This window comes from Aethalodelphis obliquidens, unplaced genomic scaffold (genome assembly GCF_003676395.1).
Source record: "Aethalodelphis obliquidens isolate GAN/ISIS:26980383/991018 unplaced genomic scaffold, ASM367639v1 scaffold70, whole genome shotgun sequence".
NCBI lineage: Eukaryota > Metazoa > Chordata > Mammalia > Artiodactyla > Delphinidae > Aethalodelphis > Aethalodelphis obliquidens.
The window spans coordinates 225,733-250,165 of record NW_020838014.1 but is presented as its reverse complement, the minus strand read 5'-3'; the positions used below and the strand labels follow the sequence as shown (position 1 = coordinate 250,165).

General features: G+C 35.6%; 1 protein-coding gene across 3 annotated transcripts in view; it reads right to left on the bottom strand.

Annotated features, from left to right (window-relative positions):
- RAP1A (RAP1A, member of RAS oncogene family) overlaps positions 1 to 24,433 on the bottom strand; it is a 68,020-nt gene that overhangs the window by 8,215 nt on the left and 35,372 nt on the right. For 2 of the 3 annotated variants that reach the window (XM_027091155.1, XM_027091156.1), the window contains exons 2-7: positions 15,967 to 16,050; positions 12,646 to 12,714; positions 10,579 to 10,635; positions 7,709 to 7,849; positions 6,104 to 6,247; positions 952 to 1,067 (exon numbers count right to left, since the gene is read on the bottom strand). In XM_027091155.1, coding sequence (XP_026946956.1) covers positions 981 to 1,067; positions 6,104 to 6,247; positions 7,709 to 7,849; positions 10,579 to 10,635; positions 12,646 to 12,714; positions 15,967 to 16,023 — 555 coding nt within the window. In that variant the 5' untranslated portion in view covers positions 16,024 to 16,050 and the 3' untranslated portion in view covers positions 952 to 980. The remainder of the gene's footprint in view (positions 1 to 951; positions 1,068 to 6,103; positions 6,248 to 7,708; positions 7,850 to 10,578; positions 10,636 to 12,645; positions 12,715 to 15,966; positions 16,051 to 24,433) is intronic. The other variant, XM_027091157.1, reaches the window with a different exon arrangement.

The following is a 24,433-nucleotide window of genomic DNA, read 5'->3' as shown; positions in this document are numbered from 1 at the left end:
ACCAAAACCAGACAAAGATACTACAAAAAGAGAAAATTACAGACCAATATCAATGATGAATATAGATGCAAAAATCCTCAACAAAATACTAGCAAACAGAATCCAACAGCACATTAAAAGGATCATACACCAGGATCAAGTGGGATATATCCCAGGGATGCAAGGATTCTTCAATATATGCAAATAAATCAATGTGATACACCATATTAACAAATTGAAGAATAAAAACCATATGATCATCTCAAAAAAAAAAAAAAAAGAAAAAGAAAAAATAGAAAGTGCACAGGCACCATACTTGTTCCTGGAAAGAACCCAAATGTCCATCAACAGCAGAATACATAAATATATTGCTAGTATAGTCATACAATAAAAATAAACTACTGCTGTATGCAACAAGGATTATTCTCAAAAACATTTTTGAGTGAAAGAAGCCACACATAAAATAACACATTAAGTGTTTTTGTTTCTGTTAAGTTCAGAGAGGCAAAACTAATCCATTGTGTCAGGAATCAGGGCTGGGATTACATCTGAGAAGGAATGACTATTACTGATATATATGTGTGCTCACTTTGAAATATTTCATCAAAAAAGAAAATTTATTTTCAGATAAACCACTGTTCCACTTCAATTCAGCTTGAATTTCGGTGTGACCTTGGAAGGCTTTCTATTCATTGAACCACTATTGTTTGGACACCCATTCTGTACCAGGCACTGGGGATGTACTGGTGAGTAAAACAGACATGATCCTTGCCCTCCCTCAGACAGCTTAGAATCTCATGGAGAAAAAGACAAATTATCCAGTAGATGAACATATCTATAAGTTATATAAAACATTTACAAATTACAGAAGCCTGGAAATACCCTAAGAGGTGAAATGGGAAGTGGTTAATGTTGGGGAAAGCCCCAAATAAGAGGATGAGAAAGGTATCTGCTCTGCTTTTAGCATCTTACCTGGCTCAGAGCTGCTGCTTATTGTGGGTCTAAAGCAGCAGACATGATTTCTTTTTAGGCTTCTTCTTTTCCACTGGTGTTTTTCTATTTATCTGTCTGACCAGGTCATAAAATATCTAAATAAAAACAAGAAAAAGTACTTATTTAACCAATATTTGAGACCTTGTTCCACAAAACAATCTTGATTCTGTGAAATATTATTCTGCTCTTGGATCTGTATTTTGCTGCTTTGTATTTTGCTGCTTCTTAGAAACAGCAGGTTTCTAAGAAGCCTCAGCTGATTTTCAGTCAGGGTAAAGCACAACTTACCTACTTACAATGAGGGAAATACACTTGCTCTTAGAGATATTCAATAACAAATTAGTAAAAAGAATTAGTAGTGAAAAAAACAAGATAGTGAAGTGGAATCTTTGATGCTTCAAAAACCTAATTATTAAGAGAACAGTTAATGCTTCACTTATATCTTTATACTTGCTTTATTTTTAAAAAAGTTCAAACTTACAGAAAAGTTGCAGGTACCAAGAACTTATGTATTTTCTTCACCCATATTCACCAGTTAGTAATATTTTGCCAAATGTATATTTTTCCAAAGAAGAAATGCAGATGGCCAACAGGCACATAAAAAGATGCTCAACATCGCTCATCATCAGGGAAATGCAAATCAAAACCACAATGAGATATCACCTCACACCTGTTAGAATGGCAATTATCAAAAAGAACACAAATAACAAATGTTGATGAAGATGTGAAGAAAAGGGAACCCTCCTACACTGTTGGTGGGAATGTAAATTGGTGCAGCCACTGTGGAAAACAGTATGGAGGTTTCTCAAGAAAACGAAAAATAGAGCTACCAGATGACCCAGCAATTCCACTCCTGGGTATATATCCAAAAAAACCCCAAAACACTAATTTGAAAAGACACATGCACCCCATGGGACTTCCCTGGTGGTCCAGTGGGTAACACTCCATGCTCCCAATTCAGGGGGCCTGGGTTCGATCCCTAGTCAGGAACTAGATCCCACACGCATGCTGCAACTAAGAGGTCCGCATGACGCAACTAAAAAAAAAGATCCCTAGTGCCACAACTAAGACCTGGCGCAGCCAAAGTAAGTAAGTAAGTAAAGAAGTGAATAAATAAATATTTTTTAAAAAGATACATGCACCCCAATGTTCATAGCAGCATTATTTGCAACTGCCAAGATATGGAAGTGTCCATCAACAGATGAATGAATAAAGAAGATGTGGTGTATATATACAATGGAATACTACTCTGCTATAAAGAACGAAATTTTGCCATTTGCAGCAACATGGATGGACTTAGAAGGCATTATGCTAAGTGAAATAAGTCAGACAAAGACAAATATTGTGTGATATCATTTATATGTGCAATCTAAAAAATACAACAAACTAGTGAATATAACAAAAAAGAAGCAGACTCACAGATACAAAGAACAAACTAGTGGTTACCAGTGGGGAGAGGAAGGGGGAAGGGGCAATATAGGGGTAGGGGTTAAGAGGTACAAACTATTAGGTATAAAATAAGCTACAACGATATATGGGGAATATATGGGGAATAGCAACATGGGGAATATAACCAATATTTTATAATAACTATAAATGGAGTAAAACCTTTAAAAATTATGAATCACTACACTGTATACCTATAACATATAATATTGTACAGCAAACTATACTTCAAGTTAAAAAATAATGGTCCTAAGATTACAAGCCTAAATTAATTGTTGAAGGGGGGACCCCTTCATTTACCCGCCTTTGGGATAAACAGATTTATCCCAAAGCTATTGATTCATTTATATTCTTTTCTTTCTGGTCCATCCTACCCACTCTCCCATTTTCTTTCAACCATTTAATTCTATTATCTTATTTCTAAGAAAGTTGAAAACTTAAGAGTTTATGAACAAAATGGTAGTTTCTGTTTCACAGCTCCAAAGCCCTTCAAGAACTTAATGTTCATAAGCCATAAACAAAATCTCATTAGTTCCCCAGCCTCAGTGCATAATCTATAAGTGAAAAATAACAAAAGGATAAACTAAAATAGTAAATTAATCAAAACAGCATGTTTCTTCATGGTAGCCATGGGTTTCTGGTACTAAACAAAATGGTAACTGGTTTTGTGGTATTACCCTTAAGGATTTCCTTGGCAAACGGTGCCTACCTCACAGCAGCAATGATGAGGGCAAGTTCGAACTATAGTTATTTGGTTAGATATGCTGAAAGCCCTCAGTCTAGGTTCTTCCTCATCCTTCTGAACTACAGAAAAATCTAAAAGGAACACAGAATAATTTCTCAATCTCTCTATCACTCCTTAATTGGGATGTTTTGATTCCAATTATTATTCCAGCATCAGCAAAGAACAATTAATTCTTGATTAAGACTGATGTGATTCTGATACAACTATGTACTACTTTCAAAACACAACAAAAATGATGAGTTTTTAAAAAAAATCTTTATTTATTTTTACTTATTTATTTATTTTGGCTGTGCCGTGTCTTAGCTGTGGCACGTGGGATCTTCGTTGCAGCATGCGGGACCTTTTTTTTTTTTTTTAAGTTGAGGCATGCAGACTTCTTACTTGCGGCGTGCATGCGGGATCTAGTTCCCCGACCAGGAATCAAACCTGAGCCCCCTGCATTGGGAGAATGGAGTCTTACCCACTGGACCTCCAGCGAAGTCCCAAGAGTTTTTTTTAAAAAAATTATATATTCTCTGATATAGATAGTAGAGAATTAGAGGGCAATTTAGTTAAGCAGGATGTCCCTGTATGATTTCAAACTTGAGTCCAAGAGTTCAATCATGTGTAAGTATGATCTCTCTATTTTCAGGCACTCAGAAATCACACACACATTTTCAAGGCATTAGCTGTCTGAGGAACTATTAACTACCCCCAAAACTCCATAGTTGGATTATTAGGCTATCAAGAGAGAAATATTAAAAGAAAGAAGTTATTACACTCTCAAGAATTTCTAGCATAAAGTTTGTATGTTTTCCAAAAGAGTAAAGAACCTTAAGTAGCTAATGTATTTCATTTTGTTGTATTTTTTTTCTGTTTTTGTTTTATAAACCTTCATGTCAACGGTTGATTTCAACGAGACTACTGTGAAAAAGCACCTCTGCTGCATGGGAAACTGAAACCCAGAGGAGGGAGATCTAGTAGCATGTAAGTTCCCACAAACAGGTAATGCTTGAAAGGTAAGGAATACCTCCGGTCCACTGTGCTCACTGGACCCTGGCCCAACTCAACCTCGGCCGAGTCCTATGAACTTGGTGGTCGGGTACCAGTGAGGGTGATCACAGGACAGCAGGAACTGTATCTCTAAGGCCAATCATCCTGCAGATGGTGACCGTGCACTACTACTCCCCTAGCCAAGCTCATTGTTTTACCTCATGTGTTTATGTGTTTTACCTTAACGTTCTCTCTCTTTTCTTTTTTGGTGGTGGTGTGGGGGAGACTAAACCAAAAATCAACATTTTATGATCAGCCATGTTTTTCAGGATAACATCTATGAAACTGTAATTCCACAACAGAGAAAGTTGAAACTAGAAGCATTTCATACTTCCTTTCATTTACTTGGCAGTGAATTACAAATAACTGTTGCTGAAGATCTCAGCAGGACTTGTTCCCCATTAGGATGTAAACTTCTTGAGGGCAAGAATAGTCTCTGTCTAAATGACTGTTACCCTGGTGCCTAACACAGTGGAACATAGGAACACAATGAATATTTGCTGAATAAATAAAATTTATGAATTTCTTATTTTTATGTATTTATTAAAACTGGTTTTATCTGAAAGACAAGCTTTGACTTATTATTTGTAAAACTTATTTATTTATTTATGGCTGCGTTGGGTCTTCATTGTGGTGCGCGGGTTTCTCATTGCGGTGGCTTCTCTTTGCTGTGGAGCACGGGCTCTAGGGCGTGGGCGCGTGGGCTCAGCTGCTCCGCGGCATGTGGGATCTTCCCGGACTGGGGCTCAAACCCGTGTCCCCTGCATTGGCCGGCGGGTTCTTAACCACCTCGCCACCAGCGAAGTCCCACAACCTTAAATTTTCTTCGTGCCACACGTTTAAAGTAATTTGGTCATTTAAAAAGTCAAATAATAGTCTACAACCATAATATCAGTGAATGAAAAGTGACCAAAAGAACCAAAGGCCAGAGAGGAATCATAAGCAAAAACACACCAGAGGACTCTGATAACCTAAACCAGTCTTAACTCTCATCTATGTTGTAAGTGTGCTGAACTCTGACTGATTACCTGTGATGCTACAAATGGCAAGCACACTGGCAAATGAAGACTTCTGTACTACTGGGAAAGGAAAGAAGCCTATTCTGCTTTTTTTTTTAAGAAAAAAAAAAGGCTTATGTTAAAATTAACAAAAAGCAAAGGAACCTCTTAAGATTTTGCTTGGATGTAGTGGTTGCAGTTGGGGATTGCACTAATCTTTTAGGGATCCAGTAAACTATTGGCCCTTTACATCCAGGCAGGCAAGCTTACTTGTTAAGCATTCCTGTCCCCAGCTATGTTCTCAGGATAGTGGAGTAGTTAAGTCACGGACAAAAAAAGCCTTGTGCACCTGCTGTTATCAGGCCTAAAAGACCGAGTGAATCATAGTTCTGTATCCATCCACACTCACAGATTCTTCCCTTTGAGTCATGCACCAAAGGGAAGCAGGACTCAAAACACCAAATTCCATGATATCTTTCTGTACAACATAAGTTCATTACAGTAACTACTTTGATTTTTTTATTTTTCTACTTGACTTTACAACCTTTTTACACACATCTGTATAGGTAATTGTTATAATACAAGGGTGATGTGACAATTTTCACACACCACTTTCTGGCTTATCATTTAGAGGCTTAGCAGGACTTTAAAAAACATGTTCTTTAACTTAAACCACCTCTTTTGTCAACAAGGTAAATATAAGTGTCCTCATCACAGCCAACAAAGTGATTTCATATAAGAGAAGGAATAAGGTTTCTAGGAATTACTTAGTGTTTTCCATAAATTGATAGATAAAGACTACTTAAAAGAACACCACTTTTTCTTTTTTAAAAAATGTTTTTGGCTGTTAACTTGAAAGAAAGGAAACTAAAAAGGCACTTATTTGTGCTGCCTAGCAGCTGTAGTTTACCTCATTAACGTTGATCTTCGACTTTGCAGAAGATTCTAAAAAGGCACAGTTACACCACTGTCTTGCTAAATTCTGACCCTGTTCTTTGCCAACTACTCGCTCATCTTCCAGGTCACATTTATTACCAACCAAAATCATTGGAACCTGCGAGAAGGAAAAAATCATATAATAAGCCCTAACATACTTGTTACTCAGCCTTTTATAAGTAAGCAACTACCAGCCACCAACTGAAATGTGTTAGCTAGGACTATAATCTTCATCAAGTGCTTAAAAAAAGGTGTATGTACGTGTGTTGGGGGGAAAATGGAGGGGGAAGAGACAGAAAAAATATGGACAAGATTCTACAACACTGATCTGCTAAATTATTTTAAGACTATAATCCCAAAATGCTCAGGTGGACTAATGCTAATGGCTGAATTCCAAGTAGAAAAATCTGAAGGAAAAGGAACCTCCTGCAATACTCATTGTCTTGGTGTGTTTTAAGTGCCTCATCTCACAGGACCAAAAAATGCCAATAGTAGTGGCAAGACCAACACGTTAATAAGTTTTACTTCTACAACTGACATCTAGATCTGAAGACTAGCTTAGGTGAGATATTAAGGAAAAGAATAAAAATACAGCCACTGAGTAGCTATGTCTTAATCTACAACTCAATCTTTAGTTTATTACATGGGATAAAGAGATTAACATTACCAGAATTCAGTGATTTGCATGTAATTGCCTATGAAAAGAGAACTCTCTTAGATGAATTAGTCATGGGAAGAAAGAGAACTATTCATTAGGTTATGGTTGGTCATGAGTCATATGGTGCAAATTCCTCCCGCCTACAGTATTACCCAAAGTTGAGGTCTTAAGCAGGTGCCTATGTTCCCATTAATAATGAGAGAGAACACACAAAAACAGAAAAGAAGGTACAAATGAAATTTTATATCTTAATTTATACAACTTTTGAAAAAGGAACTTTCTGTAGCTCAAAACTGAGACAAACGTAAAATATACATTTAATCTTTGCAAAAAGGCAAAACAACAATGATGCTATTCATCAAATAAGACAAGAATTCTAAAACAGTATATTTTACCACAATAAAAAATTAACATTAAAAAAAGAATTCTAAAACAAAAACAAAAAAATATATAAAAATGTAAGTTAATTAAAATCTTTAACATAATTCAAAGGAAAAAACTAAGTAAAAACTGTACCAACAGAATTTTAGAAATAGGAACACAGCATTACAGTTCTTAATAATGTTCTCTGAACACTGTTTCTGACATAACTACCAACTTTCCAAGCCCAACTGGAGTCCCCCTTCTTCTACCAAGTACTCTTTGATTCTTCTTTCTCCACTCCACTTATGACCCACATAGCACCATGTAGGTCATAAGTGCAGTAGAGAAAGAAGAACTTTACATACGTGTCCTTCTTTTCTAATCATCTCAGCATATTATCTGTAGGTAAATTTAGAAAGCTTAAAAACGTTTTTGGTCACCAGGGCTCTTAGGCGCATGGTAAATACCCTCTAAATCCTCTACTGATAGAGAAAATGGACACTTTTTATTTGGCCATAGAGAGATGGCAGTATGCTATATATAGAGAGAAATACTTACATCTTCTGTGTCCTTAACCCGTAAAATCTGTTCCCTCAGGTCTTGTAAGTCATTAAATGTGGACTGAGCTGTAATAGAATATACTAGTGCAAACCCTTGGCCATTCTTCATATACAAATCTCTCATCGCTGTAAATTGCTCCTATAATAAAAAATATGCAATTATAAATATGACTTCTTAAATGTATATTGAAACAATTTAAATCAGAATAATCACAAGTGAGCTACTGAATTTTTTTTTTTAATGTATGTATGTATGTATATATAAATATTTTTTGGCTGCATTAGGTCTTCGTTGCTGCACGCGGGCTTTCTTTAGTTGCGAGCGGGGGCTGCTCTTCGTTGCGGTGCACAGGCTTCTTATTGCGGTGGCTTCTCTTGTTGCGGAGCACGGGCTCTAGGCACACGGGCTTCAGTAGTTGCAGTACGCAGGCTCAGTAGTTGTGGCTCGCGGGCTCCAGAAAGCAGGCTCAGTAGTTGTAGTGCACGGGCTTAGTTGCTCCGCGGCATGTGGGATCTTCCTGGACCAGGGCTCAAACCTGTGTCCCCTGCATTGGCAGGCAGATTCGTAACCACTGCGCCACCAGGGAAGCCCTGAATTCTTTATTACATGTTATCATGACAGGAAACATAAGACGTGATACACGGTTTCTGGAAAATTTGACATGAATGTCCCTGTCCCCTACGTACATGACTAGAAACAGCTACAGAATTAGAACGGAAATCTTAACCACTTTAATTTGTTTCTGTGTGATTTAGAAAAACTGCATATAGTTCCTTTTTATATACAGATTTTAATTATTTTGGTGCTACAAAAGATGATGTCCAAGGTAGTGGTTTTGGAAAAGAGAAGTCCAAGTACTGAACTCTGAGGCCCTCCAACATTAAGAGGTTAGGGAAATGAAGACAAATCAGGAAAGGAGACTTAGGAGTAACGAATCATACAGGGAGAAAAGCAAGCAAGTGTTGTTTCCTAGAAGTCAAATGAATAAAATTTTTACAGATAAGGATAATGATCTACTGAGTCAAAGGTTGCTGAAAAATCAAGAAGGTTGAGGATATATCCGAGGGATTGATTATGAATGACAGACCATGAACTTGAAGCTGTATAAACAGGGGGTTGAGGATATGATGGATAATCAAAGATGTTAGATTTAACAGACTGCAGATTACAGTCAGGTTGAAAGGTATGAAAGGAAGTGAGATGGAGAAACAAGAGATGGTTAGTAGAGAGTAGGACACTTGAAATGAGATTTAAGATGGTATTATGTTACTGGTAATCATATAGTCTAGGGTAAAGACCACGGGCATGAATGACTGAAGCAGGGTGGAGGTCAAGGACCTGAGAGGCCAAGCTACTGGATCATCTATATTACCCGTAAAGATTCTATTTGGATACTAAAATCACCAAGAATTCGGACTAAAGCAGTGTTGGAGAAAGTAAGCAAAAATCCTTAAGGAGTAAGGAGTGATCTAGAACAAGATCAAAGAGCATCAACTACTTTCCAAACGTTATGCAAGGCACTGGGGACAGAGAAGTAAACAGAAAATTACAACACAGCATGCTGAGTGCTAGGATGGTATAAATACAAGATATTTGAGAGCACAAGCGGAAGATCTCTGCAGAAGGGGAAAATTTTAATTTGGACAAGAGGAGGAAGAAACAATGCCCTCACACTTGTGGAGGCTGTGAAAGGAAGAAATAGAAAGTATTTTTTTTTTTAACTGTTGGGGTCTTTGGGAACAAAGGAGAATTATTGCTGATTCAGAAGCTAGGAAATTTGGGGGTTGGACGAAGTGGCAAGAGGGGGAGGTCTCAATTCAGCTGATACAAGAAAGAAGGAGTTCCAGTGATCCAAAGCTTCCTGTTGGAATCAAGATCCATTTTCCCACAAAAGAACAGAAAAATATGGTATAATTCGTACTCTAATTGCTCCAGTCTGCTTAAGTTTTTTTTTGATCTAAAGCTTTCTTACCATTTATAAAATTATAGTGGGAATATTTGTGCTGAATTTTAAAACAACGTAGAACATTTAAGAATACCATCCATTTTAAAGCTAGGAATTGCCTAATAGGTAAAGTCTACGTATATGGAGAAAAAAAAAAGAAAAGAAAATCATTTAATGTGTGCATTTTTTGTGGTAGTATAATTGTGGCAGAATAAAACCATCATTAATTAATTAAACAATTAAAAAGGTGAGGACAAATGAAGACAATGAAAATAAAAGCAAATACACATATACACAAATACACAAATATAAAAGACATTTTGTGCCAAGTGATTTATAATCACTATCTCATTTGATCATTATAAGCACCCTATAATGTACTAAACGTCACTATACTCATTTAAGCATGTGAAAAATGAGGCTCAAAATAATCCTAAAGATTTTTGTCAGAACACACGTTATCTGTCACCAGTCCCTTGAGATGTTAAAATGCTAATAAAAAGCAAAAAAAGTTTTTTAAATAAATGAATGACCATGGTGTTAAGAGTTAGTCTTATTTAAACCCAGAGAAATACCTATTTTAACTAAAATTCCGTATTTAAAATACTTTCCTTTTGTTTGTTCGTTTAAAGCACTAAGAGCATAATCCTTACCTCAATACAGGGAAAAGAAACTCAACACACAGATTCTGTAGGTGAGCGCAACATACAATTTAATAGTGATATGTGGGCATTAAGTACATCATAGATAGTTTCACACACATAAGAAAATTTAGGAAGCCCTACGTTTAGAGACTTAACGTTCTTAATCAGAACAAATGCTTTTACTCACAGAAATCATTGAGGTGACCATATACTGTTCACAAATGAAAATCTGTCCACCCACCCTACCCCCGCCAAAAAAAAAGAGAAAACATCCTTACTGTTCCTGCTGTATCCAGGATTTCGAGCATACACTGTTGGCAGTCTACTTCAACTTGCTGTTAGGGTCAGGGCAGGGGGGTGGGGGGTGGAGGGGGATGAAAAAGTAACATCAAAATGTCAGTCTGTTTTCCTCCCACCTCTTCACTCAAAGTCCTTATTAACAACTACAAAGCCTTTCTCTAGCAGTTTGCTGTATTGGTGGAGACCAAGTTGGTACTACAGTAAAGAACAGGAGGTCTCAAACACATTCTATTAATAATACAGAAGCTAGGACTGTTAATCCTGAGTTTAGATATTTTTCTGACCACTATAAACTCTGAGTAATGATTGTTGTTATTATTAGAAGCCAATGGTCATATTCTGCAATTTAAGAAAAACTGCAACAAACAGGTATAGTTCTAACAGGGAAAAAAAATGTATAAAGTATGTATATTTATATTATCTTCAAAACAAAGCACAAAAGCAGCTCAAAACAGCCAATATCTGGGGGTAAAGAAAACTTTGCCAACTCACCAGATTCAAGTTGTCAAAGTTTTACTAAAATATGCCCAAATTTAATACAAAGGAAATTCTTAAGAGATAAAGGGAACACAGTAACACTGAACCTATAGAGTTCTCAAGACTTTAAAAAAAGGTACTTCTTTGGAAAAGCTGTGTGTATAAGGTGAAATTTCATATACTGAATTCTACTTTCCCAGGGCTTTACAGAAGAGAAGGTTGTCCTAAAGAAAGTATCAACTATTAGCTGTGAGGAAAATGTTCAATAAAGAAGGGATTAAGAAAAGTGCTTCAGCATTCAAGGTACATATCTCCGTTTGTAGTTAAAGCTTTAACCAGCAACTTATTTGGGGGAGATTTCAGTAATGCAACATGGTCTTCTAAAAATAAACATATTAACCTAAGGACTATTTTAAACTCTGCTTCTCTGTCAGATCAGGAATTGATGAGGAGCACCACAGGTGGATCTACAAACTCACTGTCTACCACTTACGGGACAAATATGATAACAACCTGCACAATCTGTGAATGGGCATGTTCAATGAACAATGAATTAGGTCTGTAGTTTCTCAATATATATCACAATTTTGTTTCCAATTTACAGATAATGAAACTGCTCTGCCAGTAGGCTTGATGAACTTAATTCAGCAAAAGTTATAGCACTATTTAAAGGTAAATTCTAAAACATCTACCAAAGCAACCCTTTCTTATTTGTTGAAAGGCAGGTTAATCTTTTTGGGGGGCAGTGGGGTATATCGTTGGTTACTAGGCTTTCTTACAACACTGTCTCTTCCCCCCCATAACATACTTGGGAAATAAAATCATGAAAATTCTCCACAATTCTAGCTAGTCTTATAGTTAAATAAAATAGTATTTTTTGTCAAGACCAACTATTAAAAATTTTTTTCCTTTTAAATAAGCTTTATTTTTTAGAAAGCAGCTTTTGGTTCACAGCAACACTGAGCAGAAAGTACAGAGTTCCGATACACCCTTTTCCTGCTCCCTGCTAGCCTCCCCCACTATCAGCCTCCTGCATCAGAGTGGTACATTTGTGAGAATCAATGAACCTTCCTGTATCAACACATCATTATCCTGCAAAGTCCACAGTTAGCAATTTTACTCTTGGTGTTCTGGTGTTACAGAATCCAACTCTTTAACTTTTTACAGTTTAAAGGAGAAATATTTTTTAAGTTATTATACAACTAAACAAAAATAACTTTCAGTTACTGTATAACTTCAAGCATAAAGTGTTCTTAATTTTAGTTCACAAAAAGAGTAATCAAAAATATACCTATTTATATGCAATTTTTCTACATTAAAAGAATTCCCACCAGGAAAATGTGTACATTAAAGAACAGATTACTAATCAGTAACAGAACATGGAGCTCTCTATAGCTAATAAGCAGTGTTCTACGAAAAGTATTTTGTCTTGGTGAAACTTTTAAAAACAAATACAGAACATCTGTATCATTTCTCAAAACTATTTTCAAAAAAGCAATTCCATGGATCAAGTTTTAAAGTCATAAGAAACTACTTGTAAGCATGTGTATACAAGTTTCATATTTTACCTTTCTGTAGGAATCTTCTATCGTTGGGTCATATTTTTCAACAAAAATTCCCTGAACAAATTGAACTGTCTAGAAATTTAAAAAAAGCAGACAAAAGTTAAGGACTTAAAAGAAAAATCAGCCCCTCTTAAATGTTACTTAACTTCGCAAAGTGGTAAAGGTTAAATGTAATTATATGAAAACTCTGCGTAAACATGCAAATGTGAAGTGTCATTATTTTTCAATATAAGGATACATTCATAATTAAGAGTACACTTATGAAAGGAGGTGGTCATGTTAAAAACTGTCATCAATGCTGCTGCTGACATTACACTGTTAAATAATTACTATATTAAGTTTTAAAATACTACCAGGATACAAATAAGGACATGGATTCTAATTTACTAAAACGTGAAAATTTATCAGTATTTAAACTCCTATTACCCCTCTATGTATCTATAGCAAGTTTTATCTCATACCCTCAAAGGAGAGAGACAAAACATTGTAAATTTTAAAAAGTCTTGAACAGTCTTTCTAATTGTGGGGGAAAACAGAAGAGGGAATTAAAATTTATTGAGTTTATTAAATTTATAATTACATTCAAATTTCATATTCACCCCAGAAGTAGTTATTTTTCTGATTTGCCAGCTGAGATTCAAACATATACCTTCCTGATTCCAAAGCCTTACTCTTTGCATACGAAAACATTACCTACTCATCTTTTTCAGATTATCTACTTTTATCTCTAAAATTTCTATAAACAAAGATGGGAAACTAGGTATTTTACCATTCAGTAAATGAAAAGAAGTACAGAAGATGGTTGTGAAATATTTCCTAGATAGCTTTAGAACGGGGTCTGGTACATCACTGCCTAAAAGCAAGGGTAAGAATGTGGACTGAGGTCATTCACACTTCAATTAGCCAGAGGAATATTTTATATACTATTTTAGCTTGAATTAAATAGATTAATTTGAATATAGTAAACTTCTTCAGCTATCTATAATGGTGGTTCCATTTCCTCAGCTCTCATTTACTCTTCAACCCACCCCAGGATGGTTATGGCATCATCACCTTACTGTAGCTGCTTTTATCACATCCAGCTACTATGCTATGACTTCTGAGCAGTCAAGTAAAGGTACATTATTTACATTCAAGTACAAGATACATTCTTCTATGCTGGATCCTCCAATCCTACCTACTCTTTAAATGTTGAGAGGTACTCAGAGCCCAGTCCTGAGTTCTCTTCTCTCTCTAGTCTCTCCCTAGACAACCTCATTAATTCCTATGGATTTTAAATTAATTTATTTATTTTAAAAAGGTAATTCATGGACGTAGGACAAAATGCAAAAGACACAAAAACATATGTAATGGTAACTAATTCTATTTACCATCTTTTCCAATTCCACTCCCAAGGAAGTAATTGATATGTTATCTGCAGCTTATTGAACCTTGCAAAAATAGCCTCTGTTCTTTTATAATATCTCCCCCCCTCATTCTTCCTTTCTTATAAAACACATATGGTACTCTACACTGCTTAGTATCTTTTTCCTCCTAAGTAATACAGCTTAGATATCATTAATTATCAGTATATACAGAGCTGCTGCATTCTTTTTAATGGTTTATAGGATTCCACTCAAAATACATATTAAAAACTTATTTAGCCCCTACTGGTAGACATTTAGGTTGTTTCCAAACTCTTGCCACTGTAAAGAATGTTGTAATAGACATCCTTGACCATGTCATTTTGTATATGTGAACTTATGTGTGGGATACATTTCCAGAAAGGGACTTGCTGAATTGAAAGTTACATGCATTTAAAATAACGGATACCAAGAGGGAAGAGATATGGGGATATATGTATAACTGATTCACTTTGTTATAAAGCAGAAACTGACACACCATTGTAAAGCAATTATACTTTAATAAAGATGTTAAAAAATAAAAAAAAATTAAAAAAATAATAAAATAACAGATACTCGCAAACATTCACCACAGAGGTACTAAATTACACTCCTAACAGTAACATAATTCCCATAAAATAAATACCATAGATATATTCATGGCAACCCAAATCATACCACAAGTCTCTCTTTTAAGCTATTGTCTTGAGGATGTGATGTTTATTTGATGTATTTACTTGAACATCTCACAAGCACATGACGTTTGACATGACTCTTGGTTTTCACTCTCAAATCTGCTCATTCTCCAGTGCTTTCCTTCTACTTCTTTAATGGTCCATTCATAAAATCAGTAGCTTGACTGTGAAATTTGGGAGTCACCCTCAACAGCTCCTTCTCTCCTAGTCCCCATATCAATCTAGCACTAAGTTAACTGTCAATTCTACCTCCTATTTAACTCTCAAAACATCTACTTTTCTCTTCTTCACTGCTAATATAAGCTTCCACAAACAATAATGTGGTGTATTGCATTAACTCCCAACTTGTTTCCCACATCTTCTCTGCCTGTCTTCTAAATTACTCTTGATAGAACAAAGTGCTCTCTTTAAAACATATATCCAATTCTGTCATCACCACCACCCTCCCAAAACCCTACTTCAACAGCTTCTCATTGTCATTAGGAATAAATTCCAAGTTCTTACATGGTCTTCAAGTCATGATCTGGCCCCTGCTTATCTCTCACCTCATTTCCCTCTACTTTCTTCCCGGTTCACTCCTATCCCAGCAACTGTGACCCTTCTCAGTTGTTCAAATGCTAATTTAGGTTCCCTTGTCATAGAGGTCTCTTAACAATATATACTTTTCTTTCAAAGTATCTCTCTCACAATTATAATCAAGTAGTTCTTTGATTAATTGTGTATCTATTACATCTCCTCCACTATAATGTAAGCTCTGTGAGGGAGACTGTGACTGTTTTTGTTCACTGTTGTAACTTTAGAGTCTGACGTTATAGAAGCTCAATGAACACTTCCTAAATAAATACAGCATGTGTACAAAAAAATGACCTTTATTCCACTTAAGTCTGGGATGGGGGTAGGGTAGGATTTACTCCACTGGTACTTGTAATAATCAGTCTCCCACACTAGAATGTAAGTTCCTTAACAATGAAAACAATTTTTATTCCTCTTTGAATCACAAACACTAGTGCTTAACATAAAATAGGTAGCCAATAAATATTTGATAAATGAAAGAATGAATGAGCCACCATTATAAAACTACACATCCATGGTTACTGAATGAGTCCTTGTACCCTGGTAGGCCAGATATTAGGCATATAAAACATACTGCCACCTTTTCTCTTGAGCGACTAGAAGTTGTAAAGCAAGAAAATATCACCGTTCTTCTTGCATTATATTAATTAATTATAGTTAGGTGGCTAACTTACCAGAGCAGACTTCCCCACGCCTCCTGAACCAAGGACCACTAGCTTGTACTCACGCATGATGTGGTCTTTTTAAATACTGACAATCTGGGGGGAAAAAAAAATCAAAGATTAATAAACATGCTAAGAATAGCCTAAGAATGTACAACTGTTACATGAAATAACATGACATTTTGTTTTTTGTTTGTTTTTTCCCTTAAAACTATCAAGAGGAAGACAGAGGCTATACAACAAAACCATGAATATTTTAATACAAATTTATAGGACCACTGCCAGGCATTTTAGTTCATTACAGATTATCTTTGACTAGTCATCAATCATTAGCCTGTTCATGTTACTTCATATTTGATCAGAAAATAAGATGATTAAAACTAGTAGTTATAGCTACAATCACGAGCTCTTTACGAAGCTATCACTTAAACTTACATACTTTTTTGAAAAGTTCACTCATGAGCTTGAATATAATGAAAATGCTATTTTATTTGCTTAAAATATCATATGTAATTCTATACTGTTTTGTTCATTATTGTATTATTGGTGAACCACATAAACTGTTACCTCAAATATTATTATGATACAAATGGGAAAATGTAGATGAAATTGTTGAAACTCTGTAGGTAGGTACTGCTGGTTTATTTCATAAGGCCCAAATTGCTGGGACGGGGGGAGGGGAATAAATATAAACTTTATTTTTTATCTCCATGATTATCTTAAAAAGATACAAAAGAATTTCCAATGACCATGATGGTGTAAATAGGAATGAACTTTCCATCCCACAATAAACAGCTAAAACACCAAACAAAATATATGAAACAACTGTTTGCAAGACATGGTTGGACAATAAGCAGTAAAGCACTGTGATCTCTGAGAGGTGGGAAGGAAATGAAGTGAGACCTACACCTGCCCTGGCTTTCTGCCTAGAGGTACTTTTCAGACTGTGATGCAGGGAGAAAAAATTCAAGCAGAGAAGTTACCAGAGAAGTGGGAGTTATGCACAGAAAACTCCAGAAATCTGCACAGGCGTCCACCTGAGTCTGCGGCCAAACGCTAAGCCAGGCATGCAGGATGAAACTCCATGAGGTAAGGCAAAGAATAAATAGGAATCTGTAAGCTGAGCAATTCCCAGAGGGCTGGGAAATATTGACATTCTGACCAGAAGAGTCTTCTTTGTTGAAAAATAGACAATTCACTTGAAACCCCAGAATATTCATACTTAGTACAGGAGTAAACAAACCCTAGAGTAAAAAATACTCTACATGCTTCCTAAAAAGGCTTAAAAATAAGCCTCAAAAGGATTGAGTCAATCCATAGATAACAACTGCCTGTCAGAACAAGTCCAAGATTTTTTTAAAGAAAAAAAAAATCCACCATTCAACAATATAAAATTTTCAATGTCCACAGCATCCAATAAAAATTAATAGACACATAAGAAAGAAAGAAAATATGACCTGAAACTAGGGTGGGATGAGTCAACTGAAACAGACCCAGAAGTGAGATAATGGAATTAGCCAATGAGGACTCTAAAACTGCTATGATAAATATGCTCAAGGATTTAATGAAAATATGAGGAGAGAAACGGTAGACATAAAAGAACCAAAATGAACTTCTAGTGTTCAAAAACAGTATGTGAAATGGAAATATAACCAGATGGGATTAACATTATATTAAATACTGCAGAAGGAAATTTCAGAGGAACTGAGATGAAGATAGAAAAAAGTTGATGAGGAGGGTAGAGTGGGGAGATGGAAGGAGAGGGAGAGAGAAAAGAAAAGGAAGAAGAAAAATAAAAGAAGAAAGGAAAACCACAGCTATCAAGTATATGTGTGTAACTGGAATGGGGTGGGGGTGGGGTTGAATAATAAAATACTTTCAAAATTTGATAAAAACTATAAATCCATAGATCCAAGAAACTCAATGAGCCCTCTCCTTAGTATAAATACAAAGAAAAGCACAAGGCACAATAATCAAATTCCTGAAAAACTGTCAAAGAGAGAAAATCTTACAAGAAGCTAAAGGAAAAAGTTTAGCCACAGAGGAACAAAGTTAAGAAAATATATAGACTTTCTCGAGAAGCTATGCAAGACAGAAGAAAATACATCTTCCAAATGCTTAAAGAAAAATATGGTCAACCTAGAATGCTAAATACAATGAATGTATCCTTCAAAAATGAAAGTGAAATAATTTTTTTTTTCAGATCCAAAAAAAGAGAGAAAAGCTGGGGGAAGAAATAAGTTCACGAACCTGCACTTAAAAAAAAGCAAAAAAAATTCTTCAGGTGGAAGAAAATGATAACAGATGGAAATGTGGATCTACATAAAGAAATGACAATTGGGGCTTCCCTGGTGGCACAGTGGTTAAGAATCCACCTGCCTATGCAGGGGACATGGGTTCGAGCTCTGGTCCGGGAAGACCCCACATGCCACGGAGCAACTAAGCCCGTGCACCACAACTACTGAGCCTGTGTGCCACAACTACTGAAGCCCGCATGCCTAGAGCCTGTGCTCCACACAAGAGAAGCCACCACAATGAGAAGTCAGTATACAACGAAGAGTAGCCCCCGCGTGCCACAACTAGAGAAAGCCCGTGCGCAGCAACAAACACCCAATGCAGCCAAAAATAAATAAATAATTAATTAATTTTAAAAAAGAAAAAGAAATGACATTACTAAAGAAATAAAAAGTACCAGAAATGGTGAGAGTAAATCTACAAGACTTTTTTGGCCTCTTAAAGCAAAAATAACAATGTACCACAGGGTTTACAACATACATAGAAGTAAAATATATTACAATAATAGCACAAGAAAGGGAAGGGAACTGGAAGTATAATGTTCAAGGTTCTTTCAACCAGACAGATCCTCATATCCTTAACCCCCTTTCAAGGCCCCCAGTGATTCTTAGTCTGAGGATTGCTGTCATTTTAACAAGATATGAATTCATCACCTCTCTCATCCAAAAATGTGTACCTTTCGAGAGGGAATCCTAATATAGTAAGGCTTATTTATGCTCCCCAAATTGCCTCCTAGGGCAACAGAATTTGGGGGAAAGCACTCAGAGATTGCCAAATTATTTTGGGTACTCTGTAAGAACAAGATATTTGTCCCGTTACTCAACTCGAGGGGTAAGAGAGTCGACTTCCAAAATCATTTTTCATACATACTGTATGCATAGAAAATTATTTTCTTTACACCTAACAAGTACCATGGATTATAAATGTATATACATATGCACAAATGCAGATACAAGAATAATATAGCTCAGATAAGAAAACACATACAAATACCCAATGAGGAATAATGTAGATTAATATTTTCTTTTTAAAGGGGGTTAGTTCTAACTCATTACTGCCAAGTTAGAAAACTACTATGTTCTTCCAAGCAAATCCCATGCCTTTTTATGGAAATCTCTTGTGCCGTGCACTCCCAACACAGCACCAGAAAATTTCTCACTCTGGTTAAGATTCCCTGACAAATAAGGAGGACAAGAATAAACATTACACTATGTTTACATTTTAAGTCAATCTTGAATCCCTAACACTACGGTCTAAGTTATAACATTTTTTCACTCTTCGAACTTCAGCAAAACTACTTCTAAATTTCATAAAGTAACAACTTGATTTCTTTGTGATGCAAATAGACCCCAACTTTGTTGTTTCTGTTTTTAAATATTTAAACTAATTAAAAGATGAAATAGTTTCTCCTGCACAACTGAACCTATGAAACAAAATTCATTAAAGGAAATTTAGTTGTGACAAGAAATTTTGGAGAAAAAATTTTTTACATTAAGGAACACTGAAGCTTAACAAGCAGTTATACTGTTGGTTATATTTAAATATTTACAGAAGTTGTGAATATTTTAAATGTGACAACTGACCACAACATGTTGGGGATAGGTGGGGATGGTGGTGAATAAATATGGAAATGATGGTAAGACTTAAGTTTCTAAAATAAAGAACAAAGTTCCTCATAGTACATCATAATGCAACATCAACTATTTTTGTAACATAAAATCACATTATCTCATTGAGAGAATATCTTCCTTGATACCTTCTCCTCTTATTCTTCTCAAGATTAGTATTTTGGGGAGAGGATGTACATAGGGATAAAGTGATCAGACATAATGTACTTATAAATGAAGTTTCTAAATTAGTCTTCACACTCTAAAACCAGGTATACTCAGCCCAATAGCACTTCCTACCCCTTCCCAAATGAAAGAAGGTAAGCTCCTGTAAATAGAAGAGGCCAGTAGGGATTCTCAAAAAGAGCAGACAATTAATCACAGATTTGAGGAAAACACCTTGACAGAGGCAATAAATTCAACAAACAGAAGAACAAAAACCAAAGAAAACAGAGTTAAGAGGGCCTATAAAACGCTATAAAATAAATGTAATATCCTTAAAGAAACCTGTGAAGTTATTACATCTATGTAAAAGACACTTTGGAAACCTAGAAAATAAAAATATGAGCATCAAAAAAAAGTTCAGTAGATGGGCTGAAGAGAAAAATGGATATAGCTGAAAAAAGCAGGTTAGTGAACCAATATACTGAACCCACCCAAACAGAGAAGAACAAAAGGATGGGGAGATGGAAAGTGTGAAAGAGGTAAGAAGGATAAATCTTACCCTAAAAAACTTCTAGAGAAAAACATATTCCTCTCCCCTTGAATATGGGAAGATTTAATAAAATATAGCAGAAGTGGTGTTGTCTGACTTCTGAAGCTAGAAAGGGTGCCAGAATTTCCTCCTGGATCTTTCTCTTTGCAGCCATGTCTTTGGGCCCAGGCTGTAAGGCTGCCTTGAAGCTGCCACTTTGGAGAGACCACAGAGATGGGACAAATTTGCTGGAGGAACCCCAGCTGTGAGTCCTCCCAGACCTGTGAGTGTAGAAGATGATCCCAGACAGCCACCATTTGACTGCAACACCCAGAGGAGAGACCTTAGGCCAGATCTACCTAGCTGAGCCACTCCCTAATTCCATACTCAGGAAACAACGGGTTGTTTTAAGCCACTGCATTTTGAATGGTTTGATAACTAAAAACAGAAGGAATAAAGGGAAAAAAGGAAGGAACAAAGAAGAGATGGACAAATTGAAAATAATGGATAATCCAAATATCACTAATTACGTGAGTAAATGTTCAATAGGAAAAATTAAAATACAAGACAAAATACATACAGCAGAAGTTGACAGAACTAAAGGAAAAACTAGTCAAATACACAATCATGATTAGATTTTAACATAACAGTATCTGATAGAAAAGGAAGACAAAAATCAGTACAGATATGTAAAAGATTTGACCAAATAACAAATCAACTTACTCCAGTAGACATATATAGAACACCACACCCAACAACTGCAAATTACACATTTTTCTAAATTGCCACATGGATTATTTACTGGAACAGACAATGCTGGGCCATAAATCAGGTCTCAACAAATTTCAAAGGACTGAAATCATACAAAGCGTACATTCTAACTACAATTAAACTAGGAACCAATACAAAAATATACATAATCTCAAAATGTAAGTTAAACAACATAATTCTAAATAATACATGGGTCAAAGAAGAAATCAAGATGGAAAGTAAATAATTAGAACTAAATGATAATAAAAATACATATCAAAAATTACTAGAAAAACAAATACCATATGCTAACACATATATGTGTAATAAAAAAAATGCTTCTGAAGAACCTAGGGGCAGGACAGGAATAAAGATGCAGATGTAGAGAATGGACTTGAGGATATGGGGAGGGGGAAGGGTAAGCTGGGATGAAGTGAGAGAGTGACATGGACATATATACACTACCAAATGTAAAATAGATAGCTAGTGGGAAGCAGCTGCATAGCACAGGGAGATCAGCTCTGCTCTGTGACCACCTAGAGGGGTGGGTTAGGGAGGGTGGGAAGGAGACACAAGAGGGAGGGGATATGGGGATATATGTATACATATAGCTGATTCACTTTGTGATACAGCAGAAACTAACACACCATTGTAAAGCAATTATACTCCAATAAAGATGTTAAAAAATTACTGGAGTTGTTGGTACTCCAACACAAAAAAGGAAAATGATTCAAGAAACAGAAAGGTGTAAGAACAAGAAATATGCCAAGCAAATAAAGCAAACAAATAAATAAATCAGGAAAAATTATAGTTAGGTATCTAATTATCACTGTAAAATATGTATAAAAATCTGGAAATAAAACTGATTATCTCAACCTTTTTGTTTGGGAGGAGACAGGAAGAAAGGCATGTTAAAGGTTTTCTCTTCTTGGGAAAAGGATAAAGATACTAAATCTCTCTTTTTCTATACATTAAAAAAAATATAAATCTAAACATGTGAAAAATGTAATGTCAACAACTAAATAATATAACTTAAAAATCACTAGAGGAAAAACGAGCAAAGAAAACTTGACTAACTCAACCAGAGTCAGAATATGAAAAATAAACAACAGGAAAGAAAGGTATCATTTGCAAACCACAAATGATAAAAGCTTATTCTATGAAGACTGTGATGACAAACTTAGAAAATAATACATTTAATTTACATGTAGCAAATCCTATAACATGTTATATGAATAGCTGGTTTTGTCTTTTCTTGTTTAAAATACTGAAGTCAGTATTTAACAACAGAATGCCTGAACCATAGTAAGTGTTTCTTTTGTGGTAATTCACTCTAAAAACATCTCCAGATATGGTCATCTAACCCTTTGAATTCTATGCTCACAAAACAGTCCATTCCATTTCTGGATAACCTAATTGTTAGAACGTTCTTTACATTGCTGTTTCTTTGTAGTGGCCACTTACTGGGTCTCTGTCTCTGATGCCAAACAGAAAAAAGAGAATTCCTCTTCCAGTCTATGCTCCTTCAAATATTTGAAAACAGTTATTCCACCTGCCATATCTTCTTTTTCAATAAGCAATCCTATTTCATTTTTCAGATGATAGTTTCAAATTCTGTAATCATTCTGTCTCCTACCCAAAAGCTTTAGGTCTTACACTCTCTTAAACTAAAAGTAATATATGCTAATTAGTACTACTAGCAGGCATTACAAAAAAAGGCTTAAAACAAAAAAGAGCAGTAACTATATCCCCTTAACCTACTTCAAACTTCTAGCTCTTTCTTTGAGTGCTCTCCATACTTCTAAATAAGATATTTATACTCCTATCTCTTGGTTTTTAGTTTTACATATTGCTATTATGGTAGATGAGAATTTTAGCTCTTAAATAACACATAGCAAAGTAATATATTAAGATTACATTTCCTTTTTCATATAACTTGTGTTTATTCTAGAATTGTCTACCAACGTATTTTCCACCCAAACCTGCCAGATAATCTATGAATTTCATTCCCTTCTCCCCACCCTCCACCCCACAAAAAAAAAATCCTTCCTGTAGCTTGCTGTAATCTGTACCAGTTGCTCTCCAGGCCCACAGATGCCTGTCAGCCTAGGACTTTCTTACGTACTGGTGTGCTTCAGAGTGCCTATCCACAGAGGTTACCACTACTATTTCTACTGCTCCTCCAGAAAATAAGGCACTTGTCCCCATAAGTCAACATCTTCTCTAAGCACACTGTTTAAATCAATAGAACAGTGTGAATATGAACTATTGGGCTGGTGACAATATTTTTTTAAAAGAGAAAGAAAAGAAAACACTAAATTATAGATCATTTTCAGTATTGTGCCATCACTTTTTGGTACAAGTATCTAAAACTTAAAAAAAAAAAAACTTTTAAAAGCACAAGGTTTCCACAATTTCTTAGGTTCTTACATTTCCTTTTTGACCCATCTCCTAGAGAAATGGAAACAAAAACAAAAATAAACAAATGGGACCTAATGAAACTTCAAAGCTTTTGTACAGCAAAGGAAACCATAAACAAGACCAAAAGACAGTCCTCAGAATGGGAGAAAATATTTGCAAATGAAGCAACTGACAAAGGATTAATTTCCAAAATTTACAAGCAGCTCATGCAGCTCAATAACAAAACAAACAACCCAATCCAAAAATGGGCAGAAGACCTAAATAGACATTTCTCCAAAGAAGATATACAGACTGCCAACAAACACATGAATGAATGCTCAACATCATTAATCATTAGAGAAATGCAAATCAAAACTACAATGAGATATCATCTCACAGCAGTCAGAATGGCCATCATCAAAAAATCTAGAAACAATAAATGCTGGAGAGGGTGTGGAGAAAAGGGAACACTCTTGCACTGCTGGTGGGAATGTGAATTGGTTCAGTCACTATGGAGAACAGTATGGAGGTTCCTTAAAAAACTACAAATAGAACTACCATATGACCCAGCAATCCCACTACTGGGCATATACTCTGAGAAAACCAAAATTCAAAAAGAGTCATGTACCAAAATGTTCATTGCAGCTCTATTTACAATAGCCCGGAGATGGAAACAACCTAAGTGCCCATCATCGGATGAATGGATAAAGAAGATGTGGCACATATATACAAT